This window comes from Pyxicephalus adspersus, chromosome 9 (genome assembly GCF_032062135.1).
Source record: "Pyxicephalus adspersus chromosome 9, UCB_Pads_2.0, whole genome shotgun sequence".
Classification (NCBI taxonomy): Eukaryota; Metazoa; Chordata; class Amphibia; order Anura; family Pyxicephalidae; genus Pyxicephalus; species Pyxicephalus adspersus.
In genome coordinates this window covers 45602471-45622222 of record NC_092866.1, presented here as the reverse complement: position 1 = coordinate 45622222, position 19752 = coordinate 45602471, and the positions used below count along the sequence as shown (strand labels likewise).

The window sequence follows — 19752 nt, the reverse complement described above, 5'->3', positions numbered from 1 at the left end:
GGGTCGAATTCGGGGCGTCGAATCCAACAAAATTTGGGTCGGGTCGACCTGCATTTGAACGGCCATACTCGGGTCGAACATTAGAACGACCCGAATAGAACAACAACACTAATCCTAACTTCTGCAATCATATAATAAAATTTACATGTCTGTACATTTTGCTTCAACAGAGTAGACATAAATGGCCAGACCTCTAGGTCTTCAGTACAAATGGGGTAGTAATAAAGGTGGTGGTAATAAAGCATTAAAATTTGTGATAGGTTTATTATTCTATTTAACATTTTGACACTTAATCATTATTTTCCCCTAAGGTTATTAATATTATTGTGTTTCATGTGCATGGAGTTTGCAGGTTCTCCCTGTGTCTGTGTGGGTTTCCTCTGGTTTCCCCCCCCCCCCCCCATGCAGTGTGGTTAATTGGCTTCTCCCTAAAAAAATTAACCTTAGACTACATTATTGACAAATGACTATGGTAGGGACATTAGATTGTCAGCTCCTTTGAGCGACAGTTAGTGACATGACTATGGACTTTGTACAGTTCTGTGTATAATGATGGTGCTATATAAATACTGTGTAATAATAATAGTAGTGCAGTGGGTTAATCGAGTTTCAAAACAACCCTCCATTGGTTCAAAGAATTGGTTAGGGATTAGCTTTCAGGTTAGGGTTAGGGCTTTAAGTGATAGTTATTGTTAAAGTCTTGTTAATAGAAGTTCCTATTGTATTGACAATGCCCTGAAATAAGAAGAAGCCTTGCTGGCTTGCTGTGTAAGCTCCTCTTGTTGGCTGTTGGGTTGCCTATCTTTGCCTACAGTTCAATCACCAACTTTAAAAGTATGCACAGCTGGCTGACAACACTAGCTAGCTACCTTTAGATTGAAGGCCACCAGCATAAGGTTCCTGTCTATTTTTATTGGGATTGTCAAAAGCCTTGCTTTAGTTTTAGGTTAATGGCCAGCTTAACCCAAATAGTTTTGGGGCATTGGTACCAAATGCAAATTGTACCAGGGGTTTCAAATTGTACCAGGGTTTTTTTGCCTTCCTCTGGACCAACTATGTCCATAGGGTTTTATATCTGGGATATGTTTATTTCTCTAGTGGTTGAACTAGATGGACTTATGTCTTTTTACAACCTAAACTAATTTGTAACTATGAAGCAAATTAGTAGGGTAACTTAACCCACAATGTCTGTGGCTACTTGCAGTGAGATCCTGACCAATATCCACCCGCCCCCCCCACCCCCACCTTGTATGCATTCCTTAGTTATTTGCTTATTCTGCATAGAAAAAATCTACTGGTACAACACCATGACATCGCTTTGTAATGTCAACTGCAGTTAAGTATACCTTGAAAACATAGTGGGTATATATAGTCACTGAAGTCCCTAAAGGCTTGTAATTAAACATACAATACCAAAATACGCAATTTTAGCTGAAATTTACTTTTCATGTCTTTCTTTTTGATTTGTTTGCTGTTACAATGAGTTTAGGTTGAGCACTGAATTCTCTCTCTTTTTATTGATTTTTAGATTTAAAATGAAGACAGGACCAAAATCATCATCAGGCAATTATTATTTTGGCATTTTCCTCATACAATCTTTTGCTGCCTTTCTTTTGTTTAGTTTTTATCGTAATAATTACACAATAAGCAGGGCTCCCACTTGGCCCAACGTCACAAATTCCCCAGCTTACTCTGAGTCTGAATCAAATTTGGTTGTCTTGTTATGGACATGGCCTTTTGGTTTCCAGTTCTCATTAAATGAGTGTCCAAAACCTTATGATACTCATCGGTGCCTGCTTACTGCTGACCGTGGCTTCTATAACATAGCAAATGCAGTTGTCTTTCATCACAGAGATGTATGTGGATCCAAAAATACGTTACCTCAGATACCAAGACCTGAAGGACAATATTGGTTGTGGTTTAATCTGGAATCGCCCAGTCACAGCCCGAACCTAAATTTCTTCGACAAACTCATCAACCTTACAATGTCCTATCGTGCTGACTCTGATATCTTTACTCCTTATGGATGGTTGGAGCAAAATGAAGCCACTGATAACTTTACAATACCACAAAAGTCTCACTTGGCAGCTTGGCTTGTCAGTAACTGGAATCCTCGATCCAGACGGGTCCAGTTTTATGAAACCCTAAAGAATTATATACCTATACATGTTTATGGTCAGTTTCATCTACCTTTAGGTAGGATGGATACAATTTCAGTTGTATCTAAATACAAATTCTACTTTGCCTTTGAGAAGTCTATACATACAGATTATATAACAGAAAAACTCTGGAAAAATGCTCTCATGTCTGGATCTGTCCCAGTGGTTCTTGGCCCACCTAGAGAAAACTATGAGAGATTTCTTCCATCGGATGCCTTCATTCATGTGGATGACTTCCCCAGTGCAAAAGAACTGGCTACCTACTTGCTTGAGCTGGACAAAAATGATCAGAAATACCAAGAATACTTCCAATGGAGATCAAAACTGAAACCAGTTACAAGTCTTGGTTGGATTGCTAATTACTGCCAAGCATGTGTAGAACTACATAAGGCCCCTGCATTTAGAACCATATCAAATCTTGGCAAATGGTTCACATGACAAAAATAAATCACAAATTTAAAATATGTTTCCTGAAGAAAGGAATCACAAATGGACTCATGGAACAGATTTCAGAGTAAAATGAAAAAATCCTCTCTTTTCTGATTTTTTAACTCTTTTCTTACCAAATGTCATTGAAGCTTATATTCTCAAATTTAGCTACGCAGCAGTTACATCAGTTGCAAATTACCAGTCTGACAGCAGAATATGTGAACAAAGAATGCATACAAACTATTGAATCATTAATGATTGTTCTCAGGGAATGTGAACTGACCTAAAAATTTACATTGAGGTCATGATGTACATGATGTTATATTTCTGTTTGGGTGTTTGATCTTTGCACATTGGGATAATAGTCTCTATTGTCTTATTGTATGTTTTATATTTAGTATTGGTATTTCTAAGGGTATTTAATAACCATGGCTAAACAGAAAATAAAAGTTGCCAATGGTAATAAATAAAAAACCTCTTTTTCATCTTTTTAAGCCAATCTAGAAAGTTATAAATTGATTCAATCTGCAAACTATTGGCAGTAGTGTGGGTATAAATTTTCAGAAATGCTTTAAAGTGCACAGAGTGTACAGACTATGGCCATTAAAAGGTTTACACATTCTTAATAAGCAGAAAAGAGCCTTTAAACAAGACAGGTCATACCTGTCCACTGTAGCAGTTTTTATTGTGAAGTTATTCCTGCTCAAATATCACATCAAAGGGACGGATTGTATTTTAGCTGGATACTTTAGAAACCTGGGTATTTACATTAGAGGGCTAACAACTTGCGAAGTTTGCCGAAAGAAAAAACATCTGTGTTGCAAATTTTCAAAACAAAATTTGTTCATAGTATTTTTTAGATACAGACATGATTGTTTTTAAGTGTTTTTAATGCTTGTTCAGAATATATAAATGTTTTATTGGGTATGGGTTTGCTTTCAAGTTGAACTCAAAGCAAATGGCTTAACATACAGGCAGTCCCCGGGTTAAAGACATCCGACATACCGACGACTACTAGATAGGAACGGGGCTCCCCTGCTCACTTGTGTGCAGGACAGAAGCTTAGAGGGGGAGGGGAGCAGTTTGCATGACTTGCAGAAGAAATATTTGGCTAAACACAGCTGAGACTGAGCTCTTATGCAAGCTCTTGTAACTCTTTAATGACCAAGATAAACTCTGCAGTTGTTTCTTTTTGCATAGAAGCAAAGCCTTCCCCATATATTAATGAATGTCTAGGCTCCATAATTCTTTTTTTTTTTTTTTTTGCTTTGTTTGTGATTAGCTCACCGTGAGGATTTTATACAGTAACTGACACCACACTGCCTAATAGTATGTTGAGACAAACATCTGTCCTAATTGCATTTATTAAATAATGTACCTGTTCCCTACAGACCCTATCTCATATGTAACCAGGGAACTACCTGTAAATCAGAGCAGATTTGCCTGCCAAAGGATTTGTATTTCTGTCCATTCATTCTGAAAATGTACACAACCTTGAAAGAAAATGCAATCAGGCTGGTGATATGACTTGATCTCCTGCTTGCTGCCAGTCTGTGGCCATACAGTCAAGGAGAAACAGAATTCCAAGCCATCTCTTTCTCTCTCCTGTTGACATCATACTCTTTGTCTGTTCATAAGCTGTACATTACACCTTGTATTATTGCTACCATGCAAAAAGTGACCTAATGCAGGTATATTCATATTCAAGTAATTGAACTAGTTGCATTTACAAATCCACTTCCAAAAATGCTATGATGTTGGAAATCTGTGTAAAATGTGAATAAAAATAGAATGTTTACAATCACAAATATAGATCATGGAGTGACATAGACCACCCACGTAAGAGTCCATTAGACTATAAGTGCATAGAAAAATGGGTTGGTCTTGCAAGTATTTGTAAATAATACTTTACAATTTACACATTGTATTTTCTTATCAATATTTGTCAATGATATAATGCGTTTGATGGTACATTATATTCAATTTCTTGAATTTCTTGAGGAAGTGGTAACAACCCATAAAGCATGTCGCTTCCTAGGTGTACAAATGCTTGAGTGATTACCATTTTATGTATTTGTATGTATGCAGTCTAATCAACTGTCTTATACAGATGGTCTACACGACTTGTTTTCTGACTGCAAGTATCATTCATAACCTATATACATTTTTTTTTTTTTAGAATAATTTTTATTAGGAAATACCAAGGAATTTACAAAAATCACAAACAGTAGAAAACATTGTATGATACATGAGACAATGCAAACAAGACATCAGAAACATGTAATTAGTAACCATTAGTAAAAAACAAACCCGGGCGTTTCCATTTCCACTTTTTCAGTTAGGTAAGAGCCTAGGAGCTAGGGCTAGGGGACTAGAAAAGGGGAGGGATGAAAAGAGAAGGGGAGAAGGGGGGGGGGTATAACAAGGAAAATGAGCAGATTCCATAAATACATACATAACTCCATTACAACAAAAAACACATGAATGAATAGTATTAATTCAGGGGTGAAGGTGTCAGTTCAGCCACAGATTGTTGAAGTAGACTAGTACATTCTGCAGATGTGTAGAATTGGATCCAGTGATACCATGTCTGGGTAAATTTGTCACATCTATTGGCATCAGTAGAAATCATATCCTCCATGCGGTAAATGTCAGCTACCCGTTTCAGCCACTGTCCTAGTGTCCGTGGGGTATCACTCTTCCAGCAAGCCGGAATACATGCCTTTGTCACATTCAAGAGATGTCTTATTCGTGAACGTTTGTACACCTTCTTTGACAAATCAGAAACGTGAAGGAGGGCCAAGGCCGGTTTGTCTCTAATATCCACATCAGTAAGTCTAAGAGTGAAATCCTCCAGAGTCCCAGAAAATTTTAATTTTGGGGCATTCCCAGAAAATGTATGAGCGAACCCTGTGCCGCACCACACCTCCAGCAAGAGCCATCCATATGAGGGAAAATTTTAGCAAGCTTGGACAGTGTTCTATACCAGCGAGTGGCCAATTTGTAGTTGGTCTACTGGTATTGGTTACAAATTTAAGCTTTATGGCAAAAATGAAGCATCATCTCCCTCTGTTCCTCAGTAAGTTGAGTATTCAAATCCACCTCTCATTTAGCAACGAAATTAGGAGAGACAGGGGTGTGTGCTGCCAGGAGGGCCTAGTAGGCATAGGACAGCGCTCCTCTTAATGCGTGTTTAGCAGCACATGTTTCCAGTTTCCAGTGGCAAGGAGTTTCCAGTGGCAACAGGGATCGACTAAAGTTCCTGGGTTGTGGCAGGGACCGCAGTACATATGAGTGCTATAAAGTGTACCATGGGGACAGGCAACTCCTTCTCTAATTGAAAAATACTTAAGGGGATCCATTCCCCGTTCCGGAGGAAATGTAAAAAACGCCACCTTTACGCCAGTAACTGAAAATTGGGTCAGAAAGATTTGGAGAAAATTCAGGGTTTCCTAAAATGGGAGACATGGAAGAGGGATAGGTATCTCATTTTTAAGTAAATAAAACATTAGGAGACCACTTTTAGGGTTTAGGTCGAAGCACAGTATCTTTAACCACATTTGGGGCCCATGCGAGGGAATAAGTTGGGGAAGGTGAACAGGCATTCTCTAACCAGACCCACAACTTGGCATCGCTATTCGTGCACCAGTCCACTAACCTTGATAAATGAACAGCTTGTTGGTATGATAGAGGATCTGGAAACGCCAACCCTCCCTTAGTTTTGGGAAGTCTTAAAACTCTAATCCCAATCTGTGAGGAACCCAAATGCCAGATGAATTTGATAATCTATATATGTTTTTAATCTTTTTTTTTTTTTTTAAACAGTTTTTATTATTGATATCTAATACAACAGGGAAGGGAAGCAAAATAATATACCATAATAAAGTTATTAATGTTTTTACAAATATGTATATTTTTAATTGAAAGAGTTCTTTTTATACATTGTTCATATATTTACAAATAAAATAAGTGTTGTCATGTCCCTAGCTGTCCCTCAAAGGGGCTCATAATCTAATATCCCTATCATATGTCTTTTAATACTGTCCAAGGTCAATTTTGGGGGGAAGCCAATTAACCTATCTGCATATTTTTGGGGGGATGTGGGAGAAAACCCTTGCAAATATGGAGAGAACCTGCAAACTCCATGCAGATAGTGTCCTGACTAAGAATCAAACCTGGGACCCAGTACTGCAAAGGCCAGAGTGCTAACCACTGAGCCACCATTATTTCCCTTTAACTATTAGAAAAGAAAACCTGTACTAAGATAATTCTGTTGTCTGTCATTGCTAACTTCATCTTAAAGCAGTAAAACTACTGCCTAAAAATAAAGCTTTTATTACCATTTAAAAGACTCTCGTATCTAATTGCAACATGTAAAAAAAATATTAAAAATTCATAATATATTCATTTATGATCTGTTGTTATTTTATAGTATTAATATTGTTTGAAAGTGTATAACGATTATGATTATCATCATCACAATTATTATTATTTTGACTATACCTCATAAACTTTACATATATAACACTAGGGAATGCATTTTTTGTTGAGTCAGATTTTAAATTTGTCTTTTACTAATTTTTGGGTGGTGAATCTAGAAATGATCCCAGTTTTTTGCTATCACATCCAATTTTTATGATACAGGGTACCCTCTATTTTTGTCGAAAAACATACAAATTTACCTACAATGAAAAAATAATGAAATAATAACTTGAATGTACTGTTTAATAAATTTATTTGTTCATACAAAGGATTTACTGTTATTCTTTGACATTTCTTTAACAGTAAAACATTTGAAAATTAATCGGGTAAGCGGTTAAGGTAAAAATGTAAGCATTATAGCTTTTCCTGCAGTGTTCAGTGTTAGGACAATCCCGCCGGATGCTCCAACAGTAGTCAGCCATCATATGTAATTCCCATACACCCTGATACCATCCTTCCATGACTGTGGTTGAATTGGGTAGCATGGGGACTCAGGGGTTAGCACTTCTGGCCTTTGCAGCACTAGGTCCCAGGTTTGATCCCCAGCCAGGACATTGTTTGCAGGTGTCTGCATGGGTTTCCTCCCAAATACATGTAGTTAGTTTAATTGTCTTCTCCCTAACAATTGACCTTACACTACATTAATCACATATGACTATGGTAAGGACATTAGATTGTGAGCTCCCTTGAGGGACAGCTAGTGACATGACTATGTACAGCACTGTGTAATATGATGGTGCTATATAAATACTGTAAAATAATAATCATTCATCTTGCTCATTACTGACTGCACCAAGGTTTTCTGGGATGTTAGAAAGATGGCTATGCAGAAAATGCACCTTGATGCTTATATTGCAACCAATCATTTTGTAGCTCTCCGAGAGTTTCTGGACAATTTTTGTATAATTATTTGCTTATGTGTTTCCAAGAAAGTCCTTTAAAATAGCTTTGAATGATAACCAAGCATTCTTTACACTTCTGACATTGTCCTGATGTCCTGAACATTCCTGATGGAATGTTCATCTTTGATGAGCTGCCGAATCTGTGGGCCATCAACACACCGGCCTTAATTTTTTCAAATGACGGGCTAGGAAATGCCAAAATTAGGTACTTGAAACAGTCTCCTTCAGTAGGCAAAGCTTTAACAAACTGCTTCATCAGACCCAGTTCATTTGCAGGGGCTGGAATATAATATTCTTTCTATAAACAAGTGGTTCATGTAGAATGTTTGGATCACATGGATTTAGGGCAGATCTTAGAGGCCAATTCCTTTCCACCCAATGCCTCTCACAAGCTCTGCTGTCCCACATGCACAGATAACAGGGATACTTGGTGTATCTGCGTTGCTGACCAAGAAAGAAGCATACCATTTTAAAGTCAACACAGATGACCCAATTGTGTTGGTGATATTGCAACAACTCAATGACTGTCTTTATGTCTGCATATTCTTCACAAGGAGAAACTGAATGGCCAATTGGGACTGACCTAAATATATTGCCATTGTGAAGGAGGACACACTTTAAGCTTCACTTTGAACTATCAATGAATAGTCACCATTCAGTTGAGTTATAGATTGGAATTCCCAATTCCTTCATTAAACCAGGTATGTTATGGCAATACACAAAGCCACGGTCAGTTCTCAAGTACTGCAGAAATGTAATTTCTCTGGTTTGAAAGTACGATACCTTTTTTTCGTAATTTTTTCTCACGCAGTCTTGATGGTAAGAGTTCTGAAGCCTTCTTCGAAAGTCCGAAAAAAAATGCCAAATCACTCAACTCATGCTGATCAAATCCCTTACGAACCGAGTCCTCTTCAACTTCAAACTCTTCATCATTGTTGTCACCTAGTTTATCACCATAATCATGTTCTTCAAGAGAGGGTAGTGTAACGAAAACCGGCACTGGGATTTCATCTGAATGAGACACTGGGGGTATAGCCGATGGTAGACTAGGATACTCCATGTTACATTTATTTTTCTTGGTATATCCTGAAGTTTTCAATATACAAAAGTAACAGTCACTGAAATGATCTCCTGGCTCTCGCCAAACCATAGGTATACCAAATGGCATCTTATCACGTGTTCCCTTTGTCCACATCCGTAAACCTTCGACACACTGTTTGCACACCTTAGGAGGGGCCCAAGACTTATCTTGATCACCAAGTCTAACATTGAAATATATCAAATAGGCTTGCTCTGCAAATATGCTGATGTTCGCCCTTTGACTGGGATACAGATATAACAAAATGAATCAGGTTTGTTTAGGCATTTACGTTGAGAAACAGCAGAGGCAGACATGATCTGAAAGAAAGAAAAACGTGTATAAATAGAAAAATACATTTTGCCTATTTACTACGTTGAGCAGCACACAACCTCTGACCACACTGTCTTGCGTGTAAATGAATGGCCTATACAAATCCATGCTACATTAATCACAATAATATAAGCGGTAGAGAAAAAACCCTGACGTAATAAGAAGAAAACTAACTGCACTTTCAGACTCAGCATACCTATTTTAGTGTAAGCCTAATAAGCTTTAATTGAAGTCAACAAAAAATTTGTTCAAAATTGTTCCCCAATGTAATTTATGGAATCTGTATATTAAATTGTGCTAATCAGTCAATTTGTTAGTGAAAAATGTATTTATCTTTATGTGTTGTAGATTTGGATAAGTTATCTACCTCTCTGTATGTTTTGCCTCAGTATACTCCTGATGAAGCAGACTAGGGAAGCCTGAGAAACGCGTTGACTAGCGTGTAATCTCTTCTAGGGTATGTTTACTAACTATTGTTGTTTACTGAGATTATCATTGGTCATTATCCTTTTTTATATATGTTATCTGTTTTGCTGCCATCTGTTTTCAGTGTTACTATGCTCCAGTTGCACTCTGAGGGACTCGCCGCTTTTCATTCTGGGCTGCTACTTGAGTTTGGATCGCATATTTGTGTTCCGCAACTATCATGTAGGTTCATATGCGCTCGTCCTGTGTGAAACATGTCAAATGAAAATAACTCTTTTTTTAGTGAAAGCTTTATTCTTTGGAATCATCCTTTACCAACAATTACGAGGTGTCTGGATTCACCTAAAGATTAGATTGATTTTACTCTTTGTGCTATGGATATACTATTTTATTATGTCTAAATAAAATGTTTTTGTTTTACAAAAATTATGATTCCCTGTGATTCCCAACTTCCCTGTGCTGTTCAAGTGTTCCTGTCTGTCTGTGGATATCTGTGTCACCTGTGCTTCCTGTTGCTTCCAATGTCTCCTGTTTTCCATGTGTCTGCAGTAGCCCCTGTGTCACTGGTGTCTGTCTCCTGGAAATTGACCCCTGCCTGCTGCCTGCCTTGACCCCGGTCTTCCTCGGCTATCCTTCTGTTTTTTTGATTAGGTACTGTCTTTCATATTGCCCACCTTGGTGTGCCCAAGAACCACAACCTGCCCATAACCAGCGGCACAACGCCCTCACCATAAGAAGGTCTGGGAAAGACCTGGTTACTGCTTGGACTCTTTGCCTTGGCCCTTCTCAGGAAGCAAGCCGTAGCCCCCCCTAGTGGTCATGTCTCCCTAAGCGTGACAGTGCTGACGGGAGCAGAGAATCATTTTTCTCCAAATGTAAATCAGAACAGTTTCTTTAACAAGTAAGTGCAGTGAGCAAGTGAGCCAAAGATATTCCTTTAGGAAAACTCTGAGATCTGGTGTCTCCTGGTTTTGGAGTTTAGAGTAGATATTGGGTAGAATTTTATTGCAGTTTTTTTTCATTTTTTGCTTGATATATATATATATATATATATATATATATATATATAGAGAGAGAGAGAGAGAGAGAGAGAGAGAGAGAGAGAGAAAGAGAGAGAGAGAGAGAGATAGTGAGATTCCTCATCTATTGTTCAAGAGTTTTTCATAGCCTTTTGAATGTAATTATCATGTACTGAGGTCAGGAAACTGGCTAGACAGAGGGTTCTTAGTACTGTGGCTTTGGCAAAGTGTAGTTGCAATGCAGACTCATATGGCCTGATTCATCAATGAAATACGTGTACGCTCGACGCACGTTTTTTTTGTAAGTGTTACTTTTTTTTGTTACATTCTACTCAATCACAAACTTGCTTCATTTATAGTTACTTTCGTTGCACTTCTTGTTACTTTTCCTTTTAGTTGCAACACTGCAAACAAATTTCTATCAAGCTGGAGACATACTTTCAAATATGTCATTACACACTAGTATGAGTGTAAAAAAATATGTGAACAAACATTTGTGACCTGATAAAAATTTCATTCTAGTTTGACTTTAGAGAAATCAAATATTTTAGTAAAGGATTATAGGCAAACATGTTATAATACATGTATTAAGGAACATTTAGTGATTTACCTTGTGTGTGTATGTCAAAATACATATGCATTTTATTTAGTACTATTTTAACTGGACTGGTTTGGGGTGGGGGTGGGGAGGTTAATCAAGTAAGTTTGCTTGGATGGTTTGCATTGATGTGATTTTTTGTAATCCTCATGATCTGTTACTGCAATGTTTTTGTGCCTGGTTTGTAATGCCAGTTTCTGTAGTTTAGCAATTCTTCAGCAATGTTTTGTCATTTTAGTCAAGTATTGAGTACAAATGTCTGCATGGTTTCCACACCAAACTCCTACTTGACCCCCCTCGTTGCCTTTGTCACATATTGGTATTTGAATGTATTATGTGCATAGTCCTTTCCTGAATAAATTGTTATGGTTTTCATTTCTTTTTTTTGTTTTTTTTTATTGTCTGACATTTGCACTCTGACATTTGATTTGCCCCCACACAACTCCTGTGTTCATTTGTAGTTGTGTTATAGGTTTGTTGTCATTGTGCTGTGCTGCCTGATCTTAGCACTATTGTAAAAAAACACACTTCCACTGGCTGTCCAAACTGGTTGTGAATTAGTTGTCCAGCTGAGTTGCATACTCATTCTAACACACCTGATGGTGATGGAAGGAGGTCCAGGTTGCCAAGCACAACGTCAAAGCTCATTGATTGCCAAGCTCACAAGCAGGGTCTCGTAACTCTTAGAAAGGAACAGATGCTCTGTAGTTGCTTAACCTAACTTTGTTCCTTAAATACTGGAGCGTATGCATTATTTAGGTGTTTACACAAAACAAATAGTACTAGTATATCAAAGTTTCAAAGCCAAATCCTCTTTGTGCCAAACATTTTCTTGCTTTTCCATCCCTTCAGGGTGTTTCTGCAGGTTTGAATGGCATTTTAGATCTTGGCCCTCTATATATTATTGACGTACTCACCTCAGCTTGGTAGTGAAAGTACATAAAGGTGGATTCCTTCTTTTAACCAGAAGCCATATCCTCCATGAATGTTGCTTGTAACCAAGCCCATGATATCAGAAATCATAGGAAGAAAAAAGGCAATCTTTTCAATATGAAGCAATATGGTCCAAAAAGCCCTCTTTGCCTATTTTTTTTTTTTATTTCTCTTTCCTATGTATATGTACACACATCTAAATGCATACATACATACATACATGTTTGGCTTTATGTGCACTCATGTCTATACATACATGAGTAACATAACAAACCCTCAAGAAACAAACAACAACAGTTTAGAAACAACTTCATTCAAAAGAAACATTTGCTAAAAGGTCACAAAAAAATATAAAAACACATCAAAACCAAAAAAAAAAAAAAAAATAGATAGATACATATATAATTATATCCTACAATAATTATAAATGTATAAATAATTTTTGCATTATTATTATAATAACTATAGTAAGTACAATTATATTTATATATACATATTGTGAGGGGTTAAGCTCAGGATCGCCTTTGCTGGGGTCAAAGGACACTTGTCTGATTCATCCAATTCAGATCACACACTGAGGTAAAGGTGTTAAGCTGACAAAACAGCAAAAGAAAACCTTGCCTGTCCGGCACTTACTATACATCAGACATCCCTGTCTATCAGCTGGAGGGCTTTTCCCTGTCAGCTCAAAACCAAGCTTTCAGCAACCATCTTCTCACTTTTCAGCTCACTCACCCAGACCGACTTTCTGAGTCTCTCAGCCGAGCTCCCTCACAGACTGACTGTCTGTGTCTCCAAGCAGAGCTCCTCACACAGCCCACCTGTCTGTGTTTCCAAACAGAGCTCTCTCACACAGTCCACCTGGTTGTGTCTCTCCAAATAGAGCTGCACTGACACAAACCCCTGTCTGTGTCTCTCCAAGCCAAGATGAGCCCGCACAGACCCCTGTCTGTGTCTCTCCACGTTAAGCTGCTGACCGAGCTCCTGGCTCTATGTTATATCCCCACCCCACCCTCAGTGCTTCTTCATTAATTATCTCACAGGTGAGAGTCTTCAATCTGCTACTTCACACAGGAGAGGATTCTTGGGCAAATATACCTCACATAAAAGAGGAATCCTGGGCAAATGTATCTCCCTTTCACCACCAATCCTGCATTGGTGTCACAATATATATATATATATATATATATATATATATATATATATATTATTGAAGTATATATATCTATGTATATAGATATAAATATATATACATATATACAAACACGCACATATACATATATATCTATAAGAAGCAAACAAGAATGTGTGTGTGCTTGTGACTTTTGTGGGAAAATCTAGTCAGATGGCAAAGCCGAGGCCCACAGAAACTAGCAAGATTTACCCCCAGGCCTCCGATCAGGCATCAAGTGTTTAGATAGGCGCCTATGTAGAGGAGCTGAACTCAGTTAACTCTTGCCCAACAGGAAAGAAATGTCATTTTAAAATATGCTTTTTTCTTAGCGCTTATAGATGTTTTAAACATTTGAACAGCACAAACATTTTTTTTTAGGGCTAAGGGTAAAATGTGTGCCATTAGAAAGAATGCTTTTTTAGGGGAACAGCGACTTTTAATGCAAGCTCGCCAGTGTAAAACTGCCGGGGATGCGCGCTCCAGCAGCGAGCTCATTTCTGTTACTAACTTACGCAGGAATACGCCAGCACCTGAAATTTAGTTGGTGAATTGAGCGAAGGCTTTTGATTTTGGATCGCGAAAACGAATGTGCGACCGAGCCTCCGATTTTGCTTGGTGAATCAGGGCCAATGAATCGGAAAGTGTGATATGAATACTGAACTCTCAGCATGTTATTGGTAGGAGGAGAGAACAAGATGTTTATCAGCAGACCATTTCATGTCCTGGGTGGCAACACTGCTTTTCAGGATATACAGTACAGCAAAAGTTGTCATCCTAGGACAGGACATTATACTGAGAAGATCAAGCCTGAATAAAGAAAATGAATGTAACCACCACATTCAATGACTGTTAAGATGTAATATATAAATGCAAGTGGAGCAACCTGAAACAGGGTTTTCTTTCTGTTCCTCTGGAACAACTATGTCAATAGGGTTTTTATCTGGGATATGTTTATTTCCCTAGGGTTGAACTTGATGGACTTATGTCTTTTATCAACCTGACTAACTATGTAAGTTTGTCAATATATGAGTGATCCAGCAAACCTGGAATAGTTTTCTTCGCAGTCATTTGCTAGCAAATGTTTTGAACCCTAGACTTCATCCATGCTAGCTTTTTCTGGATCACCCGCTTCACCAATGAAAGTGTATCCTCTCTAGTTCTGGAGAACTTTCATAAATCAGGCCTATTGTATGAAGAGCTAAAATATTTACAATAAGAAAACAAAAGCTGCCAAAAATATTTCTAGGCATGAGACTAAACACAGCAGAGCTAAACCACGAAGAATATTTGGCTATACAGAGTAAAAGATCCAGCATACCGGTATTGCAGGACCTCCATTTATAAATCTAGGATGCCCTTCACCACCATCCTGTCAAATCTACATACTTAGCCATTTCTCTAAGATCTATGGGCCGGCTTAATGCCTCTTTTTGACAAATCCACACTGTCAGATCCTGCTTTTCTCATGTATGCGTGTCACAGTTTCCATTATTTTAAATGATGGCTATGGCCTGAAAGCAATTCCCTCATTTTTTAAACATTTTCTGCTTTGTTGTGTAGCAGCCAGCCCACAGGTTTTTGATGCAAAAAAGGTACCTACCAAACCAATCCTACGTCCAGATCCTCAACACTAGTTTTGCATTGCTGCTGGTGCTGTTTCTTTGCCGAACAGACAGGAAGCACAGCTGTTACCTGATTTTATAACTTGTGGTACCCCCTAGTACAACTTGTTATCCCTGCATGAACAGGTGACTATGAACATCCCCCTATTAGTGTATGGCGCTGTGTTGGGGTACCGCTTACCACTGATTTATAGTCCATTTAAGCATGAGCATATCCTTAACAGGACATTAGGTAAATATAATGGCAACAGACAGAAAGCTAAAAAGGATGCATTTATTGAGTTTGTAATACCAGTGGGAGATATCTAATCTCTGTCACCTGTAAACCTTCTCCTACTCCTTCCACACCTCTGCCTTCTTCTTGTCTTCCTCCTTTTCCAGGCACAGCACCTTCTCACACCTAGGACACCCATCTTGTTGGTTTGGATCATCCACTTTGGACCGATCACTATGCTCCTGTCTCTTGTTTATAAAACAAACATAAAAATGTTTTGTGACTGCTCTCAGCAGCCCTCTTCCTCTTCTTCTGGGGTGATTTAATGGCCCTGATTCATCAAGAAGGTCGCTCGCGCATCGGTGGGTCTCTCGCGCATCGGTTTTCGCGATCTGAAATCGAAAGCCGTCGCGCAATTCAGCAACTGGATGAGCTTGCGGCCGGAGTCACGCATCACTGGCAGCTTTACAATAGTGAGCTTGCATGAAAAGTCACTGTTCCCCTAAAAAATCATTCTTTCTAATGGCACACATATTACCCCTAGCCCTAAAAAAAATGTTTGCGCTGTTGAAATGTTTTAAACATTTATGTGTGCTAAGAAAAAAGCATATTTTTAAATCACATTTCTTTTCTGTTAGGCAAGAGTTAACTGAGTTCAACTCCTCTACATAGGCGCCTATATAAAAGCTTTCCAGCGAGCGCGGATTTCATTGATGAATCAGGGCCAATATCTCTATTAGTTCTCATTTCCAAAACATAAAATAATCCAAAATTTTACAGCTACCAGCAGAACAGTAGAAGGAAAAAACCTTCCAATAGGGACCCTTGTAACAAATGTTATGAAATACATTTCCCATTACTTTGAAAAGGTTTGGAATTTGATAAACTTTATATTTGTCATCAGGTGGAGTCTGGACAGTGAAGAAACCGCTGTCCATAATATTCCAATGGTTTTGGTATAATTACTTTCAGTTTGACTTTTTTTTGTAGTGCCTAAAAGGGTGCAGAGAACATGTCCTTTATTATTACGATTCACCCTGTTTTATAATTCTACTTTTTTTTATTTATTTAGGAAATAAGTGTACAACATAAAGAATATTAAAGCATGTACATATGAGTTTTTATACCATAGTTGTTGGGGTAAACAAATTACAAAACAAAAAAAGAAAAAATTATAGGTGGAGTTAACTATATGATATAGTTTAGGGGTGGAAGAAAATAATTAGGTTAAATAAATAAGGTTACAAATCACAAAGTCTTGTTTAGCATAGTACTGAGGGACTATTATAAAGCAGGTGATATACATACTATGTATTTTGTTTGAAGGTGGAGATAATTTTTTGTTTGTTATTCAAAGGGAGAGTGGCAATGTAAGATTCCCACACCTAAAAAATGTATTCAAAGACACCTCCATCCATTCTATCTGATAGATGTACCTTAGTTTTTCCTCAAACAAGTCAAGAGTAAATGGATTAGGGCTTATCCAGTTATGCAAGATGGTTTTCCTAGCCACCAAAAACAATATTGTAAGAGGGAATTCCTATTTGGATGGAGCACAGTCGAAAAATATAGGCATAAAAAGTGTATGGCCATTACCCTGTACATGGTCGGGGATAACACTGTCCAAGCTCTATAAAAGTCCAGTACTATGTTCTATGGCGTTCTATCCTGGAAATGTTTGATCCATCTGCACAAACCAGATTGTCAGACACAGTCACCGGACAGATGAGCATCTGCTAACATCCCCTTCATCGTTCCCTGTGGGTTCCTTCAAAATCCAGGAGAAGTTCATATTGCGCCATAGAGGAAGTAACAGGGAAGAGTGACTGTTAAGTGAGAATCTGAATCATAAATTTTGCCAAAGAAACCAGCATAAATGTAGCGGGGGGGCTCTGAGTGATCTCTGTAGGCAGCATATCTTTGTGCATGTACAGGAGGTAGGAAAGGTTAATGTCCATAACCAATTTGTGGTCTATGGATGAGTCAGTGTAACAAGCTGTTCGATCTAGTCAGTCACGTATGTATCTTGTAACTGATACCAAATTATACAACTAAGCATCAGGAAATATAATTACTTCCTTATCCCAGTTTAAAGAATGAATCCAAGGTGCAGCCATTTGCAATAGATTATGGTGCAACTGGTCTGGGAGTCATCCTATTTGGCTTTGTCAAGCTATTTTATTTACAGCCAACACCCACAAGTGCACAATCTATATACATTGTTTTTCCTTACTCATGTAACACCATTTGTCTTATTAACATAATCACACTGATAATTTAAATATAATTTATAGGTAACTGATCACACAAAATATTTGTTATAAATAGATGTATAATAGATGTATATTTTGATATAGAACAGGTATTTGGTTTCATCTCTGGATTAGGGAGAATTTATTATATCACTAATCATTTATTTTGGCAATCTTCCTAATATATTCATGCATTTAGAAAATGCATGTTAATTACCAGAAAATCCTTGCCTTTGTAGACATCCAAAACCCCTAAGACTGCTATTAGGCAATAGTGTTGGTCGAATAGCTCACTATTCGATTCGGCAGCTATTCGCTCAAATATAGCAAAAAAATTCGGGTGGTCCAACATCGAATTTGAACACCATTAAAGTCAATGGGAGGAAAATTCGGGTTTTTTTCAGCACTGTGTAGAGCTTCTACAGCCTCCAAACAGATGTAAAAAGATACATTGTAAAAGGATACATTCGTGTCGTTATCTGTATGTACAGGATCGGTGCCATACGATCGTTCGCAGATATCGTGCAGGATCGTTCGTCGTTCGTTTACCAACGATAAAAATTGGAAGTGTGTACGTAGCTTTAGGCTACATACAGTCACAGTCAAAAGTTTTGGCAGTGTCACAAAAGTGTTTTGCAAGTATTGCTGCTTAAGCCCTTACAGATTATTTTTTACCTGTTTCTTTGGTATACTGAAGAACAATTATAACCATTTCATAAATCTCAAAGGCTTTTATGGGTTATTGCATTGAATGTTTATAACAAATATGCATTTAAAAGAAAATCTGGGTACCAATGGCCATAATATGGTTTCATGTAATGTAAGCTGTAAACAGGAAGCAAAAACAGGATAAAAAGATAAAAACTTTAAATTTTAGGAGAGCAAATTTTCCGCCTTTGGCTGGCCATCATAAAACCCACAAGTGCACTATCTACATACATTGTTTTTCCTAATTACTTAGTGGGAATCAATTATCTTAATAACATAACGACACTGTTAAATTAATTAAATTAAATTATGATTTATGAGTAATTGATTACTATTATGTGAAATATTTTGTATAAATATTTGTATATTCTGAGTCTCTATAACAGGTATTTGGTTTAATCTCTTCATTAGGGAGAACGTATCTCTTATTTATTTTTGCAATCCTCCTAATATATTATTCATGCATTTAACATTGAGCTTTAAAATGCCTTAGCAGCCACCAGAGGACAAACACATTTTATAGTCACTTAGAGTCCACTTGTTCCGAACAAGAAAGTACCTCTTACGTGTCCTAGCTCTTTAAGGATCCTGCCTGCATTCAAACACCAAATGTCAGAAATAAGCTTCAAACACAATCACTTGGAGAAAGGTATTTCAAATTTCAGGGTGCTTTGCCCACTTTTATTTACAAAAAAAATCCACAAAAAGCACATTTTGGAGGGTTTTCCCTCGCAGGGGATTAATATAATTCACAACATTCACAAAAAAATGTGAAATTTAGTCTCCCGGCTCTGGTGTACCAGACCTAACTGTGGGAGACCTACTCCCAGCTCACAACATTTAACATTATATGGTCGTGTTGCAGATTACAATAAAGTATTTTAAAACAAACTAAAATGTAGTATTCTCATTTTACAGTGAAAACAGTAACAGTGGATCCAAAATGATGCAACATATGAAATAATACAAATCCAGTGTTGAAAAAATGGGAAGATAACATTGATAGAGAAATATACAAAATAAAATAAAATAGGAAGGGGGGGGGGGGCAAAGACAAGAGACAGGGTGAGGGGAAAATCATGTATTAATGTCAATATATTGATAATGTTTATTAACCTTCTATAATAGTGCATAGCATATAAACTAAAAATTTGGATACACATTCTAAACGAGTTTTTATTATTCGGTTATACCTTTTAATCTAGTGGACTGTTAGATGAACCCGCACAGCATATAATATATACTACACATTTCCAACAAAATACACAAGGCATAGCCTTCATTTCATTAATAGACACATATGGAGTAGTCGTCTCCTCTTTACATTAATGTACTCTAAGTAGAAAGCATCACATTTAAATATTGCTCCCTATCCCTGGATAATATTCAGGGTGCCCAAATATTACCTCAACTGAATGGTGAC

General features: G+C 37.5%; 1 protein-coding gene across 1 annotated transcript; it reads left to right on the top strand.

Annotated features, from left to right (window-relative positions):
- The first annotated feature begins 1532 nt into the window (after positions 1 to 1532).
- Positions 1533 to 2597, top strand: LOC140338543 (3-galactosyl-N-acetylglucosaminide 4-alpha-L-fucosyltransferase FUT3-like). Its single transcript, XM_072422795.1, has one exon. The coding sequence runs from the start codon at positions 1536 to 1538 to the stop codon at positions 2595 to 2597; it is 1062 nt and encodes a 353-aa protein (XP_072278896.1). The 5' UTR covers positions 1533 to 1535.
- Positions 2598 to 19752: the final 17155 nt, after the last annotated feature.